Raw genomic sequence first — 6,706 nt, forward strand, 5'->3', positions numbered from 1 at the left:
AAAGATTTGTGCGACGAGATTAGCGACGCACATTATTTAGCCGCCTTAAATAAATTGGCTGCAAAAAGGGGCGCTGTGTGCTTGATTTGTAGTGCAAAATATGAACAAAGCAATAACTTGTGTAAATAAGGAAAATAGTGATCTCATTAATTGAACGCAAATAATTAAACTCCCACTTATTGAGGAACTATAACTTGGCCGATAATAGCAAATTAGTAGGATTTGAAATAAATAATGTGTTTATTATGAATTAAAAAAGGTCTAACATGGTTAATTTGGCTAGAACTATTAATGGAGTATACATATATACATTTCTAATGTATAATACTTGTCTAGTTATTGCTTTGTAAGATTCATGTCTGGCTAGAAATGGAGTATATACACGTTATTCTATATACAGAGGATAATAAATTATTGATTAAATGTGATTACTCGTAGTTACTCTTGGTAGGTGTAAGTGTTATTACTTTTGATTACCAATTATGGGGGATTGAACAGTACGTACACATGAACAAAAAAGTGAGTACAATTTTTATTAAAGAGAAACTATTGATCTGCTAAATGCAAAAAAAAAAAAAAAAAAAGGAAGAAGAAGAAGAAGAGATTTTAACCTCGCATGCATCAGTACGCAAAATTTTATTCTTGTAATGTTGACCTATTATCATAACTCAATTTGTAGTGATTGAATGTATGACTGTAAGATTTTATTTCTTGTACTGGATTAATGGTTTCTTTATACTATTATTTTTAAGCGGTATATTGCCTAAAGCTGGCTTAGGTTTTTGTTGGAGTAGGAATACAAGTGTACAACAGCCAAAAATAGAGTCTCCTATCTTGGTTTTTAGGGTTTGTATGGAAGAGTAATTATATGAGGGATTGTTGCCTTGTATAACATGGAGCTCATTTAGACATTCATAATATTTTTTGAAAAAAAAAAGTTTTCTGCATGACAAGTCTACTGTGATTATGTGATATCCCTAATGAAGTAGTTGATCCTTTGATGAAGGAAAAAAATGAGAATACTGAGTCTATCTCTACTTAGCTTGTACAGTGGCAGAGCCAATGAAGAAGCTACTGAACCCAGTAGCTTCTGCTTAAGCTCTGTATCTGTTAAAAATCCAACGAAATAAGTGTAAAAGGATTTGAACCCAATAAATTAGATATAATATGATGAATTCCGAATTCAAACTCATAAAGCTCAAATTTTGGATCCACCAATATAACTTCAAGTACCTAGTAAATTTGGTTATTACCAAAACCAACTTGTTTTGGCTTACTTTGAGTGCTGGCTAGCACTTAAATGACCACCTAATCAGCTTGTAGGTTTAGTTCTCACTGTACCCCTATCCTCTAATCTCCCGTGTAACATTAAAAAAAAAACATTAACTGATAAATCCAACTAATTGTAATTAAATTTTGTGGAGAAATTATAAGGCTAGCTATGGGACGTGTACCTATCACTCTAACTTTGACTTCACTTCAAACTCTAGAATAATTACAATAATTTATAAGAGAAGAGGGTCATTCAACAAGAATTTGCTTTGATCCAAAAATGAAAAGTAGAGTAGGCCTAGTTTTAGGCTCCAATTAAAACAAATGAGTTATCTGATTTTTTTCTTCACTAAATCCCACGCAGTAATATTTTCAATAATTCACTGTCAGTTGAGTAAATTTAATAATAGAGACGATGATGACGATATCAACAACTAACCTACTAAATGACCCTTCTCTAACATAAGACTCAACTCTCCTCATTTAATTCATCTAAAGTACGTGGCTACATCAGCATGACCACCCATTTTAAATCTTTGTCTATTTATACCCTTTTTAGAAACATATACACATACTCCAAACACAAAAACAAAGTTTTCTTTTCTTGAGAAAACCCAAAAAAAAAAAAACAATTTTGAGTTGAATTTTTTTTTTTTTTTTGTTTTTTACCACAATGCCTCGACCAAGATGGAGTCCAACACCACAACAGCTGATGATTTTACAAGATTTGTATAGAAAAGGGTTGAGAAATCCAACTTCTTCTCAAGTACAAAAGATCACAGCTCACCTTTCTCTTTTTGGAAAGATACAATGCAAGAATGTTTTTTACTGGTTTCAAAATCACAAAGCTAGAGACAGGCAAAAGCTAAGAAAACAGCTGCTTCACCAAATGGAGAAAACTCCTACCGAAGATAATGATAATCAATTACCTCTGCTCATCAACAACACCAACACCAACGACGTCGTTCACTTCGTTGAGAATTACCCTTCTTTTCCTCCTAATGTCCATACATTTTACCCTCATTCTCCTACTATACTTCTTCATCAGGTATATATTCATGTGTATAGTATAATGTATGCACATTACTTCTACTGTCATAATTGGGACACCGATTTGACTTACATACACTAACGGTAAATAACTTTTACACAATCAATATATTTAACATGTTACGGCATGTTACGTGCCCTATTTCTAGGTTATTACCCACTTATTATGGACTGTTATCTTATGTTTCAAAACACAAATAAGTAGATAAAGTATATATGCTAGCTACACAATTATCAATATGGTATCAATGCATGAAAGGAAAGAGGTCTTGGGGTTCAATTTTTACGCACTTGGTACATAAAAAAAAAATCAGACCCACACATGACAATGTTTGTTGAAGTTGAAAACATAATTAAATAAATAAAAATGTATTATTATAACTAATAGTTTAAGCTTCTAAATGATATAGTTGCCACACAATTAAATTCGAATTATCTTTTAGATGACCTAATAGTATAAATTTATTTTACATTATCAATGCATAGAACTTAAACTCAAATATTTTATAGTTTCTATAATTTTTAGTACTAATGAATTAGAACCTTTCTCATTTCTCTATCCTTTCCATTATAGACTGAAGGAAAAGAGACATCGTCAGCTCAAATGATGAACAACGTGGGGAAAGTGGATCTTCGTTTAACAGAGAATGACATGATGAAAATGAACGTTCAAGGTTGGGTTTTGATGATGACAGACAATATGGGTCAAAATTCTATTCCCTGTTGCAGCAACGTCAGACCCATCGAAACCCTACAACTCTTTCCCGTCAAAGCAACTGGAGTTAAGGAGTAGGGTTTTTGAGGTTACGTAAAAACTTACTCACATTCGATGTTTATGCTAACCTAATAAAAGCATGAACCAGGTGTGCAAATATCGGATGTGGGTAAGTTTTTACCGGCCTTGAGCATTACTTCACAATATTGTTTTTTGCTGATCTGTGTAATAGTAATAAGTTTCTAGCATTAGAATAGCAACTATTTCCTTTGAAAAGTGTACTCTAATTGACTTCTGAGTTGTGTGTCCTTGGCTACTTTTATTTGTATAATGTCCATAGATTTGTAAAATATCTGACCATTCTAGTAATCAAGCTTCATTGATGCCTCGGGGACACTGTGGTTTTACACATGTTTTGTAGTTTAACTTCTCTATGCTAACAATGCAAGAGAACTTTCCATAATTATAAATTCACCTAAAAAATAACTATAGATAACTGTACATAAAAAGTGATACTATTTACTTAATTAGAAAATACGGCAGGTTAGCCATGGTAATAGATTAAGATACAGTGATAGTGTCAAATTCTTTCTAATTAAAATTCTTGATATCGTTATATTATATTTTATATAAGTTAAGAGTTTAAATTTCATATATTATACTAAAAATATCTGCAAAATCAAATCAGGTTGCTGATAATTTTTTTGATAAGTATTAATTGATAATATGGTAAAACGGATAACTTGTTAATTTTCCCCTCTTGTTTTTTCTTCTTCTTAAATTTCTGAATCTACTTATTTGAATGCTCAAATGTTTCATAAACTTAAATGTGCTGAATTCGATGTGTATGTAAGCGGAAGCCGCCAAAATGGAAGGACATTGCAAGTCAAAGCAATGCACGTGTGCTTGCACGAGTGTAGTAGGTAATCGTGAAGCTCATGAAGTTTCTCTCTCAAACAATTACATGAACATATGATTAAAATCCTTTAAAATTAAGTAAAGTCACTGTTGGAAATTAAAGAAAGACTGCGTGAGAAAGATCGTCCAGCAACTCAACATTCATATCTCTCACTGTTTTAGAGAGGGAATCAAGTTGCGGATGTATTGACAAAGTTGGGCTCTAGTGGACATGACATGGTGATTTTTGATCCAAGGGACTTACTAAAGAATGCTTTGGGGTGTTACAGACTTGATAAAAGGGCAATGCAACTGCCCTCTTTCAGACACAAAAGTCTAAAGAACTCTTTTTCATGCCCTGCTGCAATGTAAAGATAGATAGCATGTAAAAGTTTTTATTTTGCAAATGTAAAAGCTAGGTTGTGAGTAGTATGAGTAAATCTCCAGCAGTGCAGTCGAAATCGAGCTCATGGTGCATCCCAACTACCGACATGGTAAGCCAGGCTCGAGACATGACAATAAAGGACTGAAGATCGACTCCAAGTCCCACCGAGCTAGAACCTGAAGACAGGATGTCTGTCGTCGAAAATATCGAGGCCATGATCCCGGTCCCGGTCCCAGCCTCAAACGACTTGGAGGAAACATTGTCAGCATAGCCAACGGAAGACCGAAATATCTGTTACCGACCGGTTATTTCGGCAAATCTCGGCACGTACCGATAAAGAACCGACAATCAGTAAATTCAGAAGATTTTTTACCTTTTATAGAATTGTACCTAAAGTATGACTCCTCTACTATATAAAGGGAGTCTGATAATTCATAAAGTATATTTTTAACATGCATTCCAAGATAATATGTTATTACTTTTTCTGTTATTAGTTCTTCTGCTTTCGTTCGTCAGTGCTTGTTGTTGCGAGCCCAAATCGACGATAAATATTTCACTAAGGCTTAAATCGTCATCCTCACGTGGTTTGAGCTTACATTATCCTTGTTTATTTAATTTATTTTTATTTACCGCTTTGTGTCAAATAAATCTGTGTATCCTCAAACCCACTTACAAATTTAATTATTATCCGATTTTGAGGGTAAACAGTTTGGCGCCCACCGTGGGGCTGAGGATAATAGTGGTTGTTTGATATAAATTTCTATAACACACACTACTTTACACTTGTTCTTTGGAGTGTATCTAATTTTAGGTTAAAGCTCAAAATGTCAAACTCCGAGTCAGCACCTCTACATGTTGGCGATGAGTCAGGTCATCACGACGAAAATAACATACTGCCTAGTGGCGGGGCACCGCCTGTTGATCTCGTCGGAATTCCGGTCGCTGACCCGATTGACGCCAACTTGCATATGGCCATAAATGCAAATCTGCCTACCGACCCCGAGAATAGCGTCCGTGGTAAGCCCGATCAGCAACCCAAAATACACAAGATATTGGAGGGGACGAGATCAATTTACGGGTGATCTTCGAAATGTTACATGCTCAACAGGCGGCGATAGCCCAGTTACAGAACTAAAGCCGTACACCGAGCAAAATTGAACCCGGTCCATCTCAGAAAGTCACCCGCAAAAATGAACCGGTCGTAGAGAGCCGAATGAAAATGAATCGGGGACCAACCCCGAGATCATAAAGATGTTGGAGGAACTAATGAAACGGGTAGAATCAGGGGAGAAGAAAATCGAAGCTAATGACAAAAAGGTGTAAACCTACAACTCCAGGGTGGACCAAATCCTAGGAGCACCGCCGATATTAAAAGGCCTGGATTCCAAGAAGTTTGTTCAAAAACCTTTCCCTCAGAGCGCAACTCCTAAGCCGATTCCTAAGAAGCTCCGCATGCCCGAGATTCGTAAGTACATCAGAACGACCGATCCAAATGAGCATATGACCTCCTATACGTGTGCCATCAAACGGAATGACTTGGAGGATGATGAGATCGAGACTGTCCTGTTGAAAAATTTTGGGGAGACCCTGTCAAAATGAGCTATGATATGGTATCACAACTTACCTCCTAATTCTATTGACTCATTTTCTATGCTTGCAGATTCCTTCGTAAAGGCACACGCCGGGGCTATCAAGGTCGAGACCAGAAAGTCACACTTTTTCAAAGTAAAACAGAAGGATAATGAGAGTCTCAGGGAGTTCGTGTCCCATTTTCAAATGGTACAAATGGACCTGCCGTCGGTCGCTAATGATTGGGTCGTTCAGGCTTTCACCCAAGGACTCAACATTCGAAGCTCGTTGGCTTCACAGTAGTTGAAACAAATTTTGGTAGAATATCCAACTGTCACTTGGATCGATGTCCACAACCGGTATCAGTCAAAAATCAGGGTCGAAGATGATCAGCTTGGGGCCCTTTCCGGGTCCGTGTATCCCGTCAGAACCATCGACAGAGTCAAGAGAGACATCGATCGCGAACCAAGATCAAACAGGGATCGATATCAGCCGTACAATGGAGACCGAAGAAGCAGTGGTTCCGAGTGGAACCCTATGATAATTGAAAGGAGAAATGACTGAGGTCAAAACAATCGAGGACTTATGAGCAAAAATAGCTTCGACAGGCCCGTCGGGCCTAAAGAAGCGCCAAGATTATCAGAGTACAATTTCAACATCGATGCCACCGCTATTGTATCTGCCATCGGACGCATCAAAGACACCAAATGGCCTCGACCTCTACAGTCTGATCCAGCCCAAAAGGATCCTAACCTAATGTGCAAATATCATGGCACTCATGGCCACAAGATGGAAGACTGTCGATAATTAAGAGAGGA

The 6,706-nt window shown here is 36.6% G+C and overlaps 1 protein-coding gene across 1 annotated transcript; it reads left to right on the forward strand.

The window, feature by feature from the left end:
- Nucleotides 1–1,864: 1,864 nt before the first annotated feature.
- On the forward strand, nucleotides 1,865–3,418 carry LOC107807748 (uncharacterized). Its single transcript, XM_016632187.2, has 2 exons — nucleotides 1,865–2,320; nucleotides 2,897–3,418. The coding sequence occupies exons 1-2, from the start codon at nucleotides 1,946–1,948 to the stop codon at nucleotides 3,113–3,115; spliced, it is 594 nt and encodes a 197-aa protein (XP_016487673.1). The 5' UTR covers nucleotides 1,865–1,945; the 3' UTR covers nucleotides 3,116–3,418.
- Nucleotides 3,419–6,706: the final 3,288 nt, after the last annotated feature.

This window comes from Nicotiana tabacum, chromosome 9 (genome assembly GCF_000715075.1).
Source record: "Nicotiana tabacum cultivar K326 chromosome 9, ASM71507v2, whole genome shotgun sequence".
Classification (NCBI taxonomy): domain Eukaryota; kingdom Viridiplantae; phylum Streptophyta; class Magnoliopsida; order Solanales; family Solanaceae; genus Nicotiana; species Nicotiana tabacum.

Coding starts and splice junctions, on each gene's coding strand:
- LOC107807748 (XM_016632187.2), top strand. CDS start 1,946: ATGCCTCGACCAAGATGGAGTCCAACACCACAACAGCTGATGATTTTA. Junction 2,321..2,896: donor CTACTATACTTCTTCATCAG/GTATATATTCAT, acceptor TTTCCATTATAG/ACTGAAGGAAAAGAGACATC.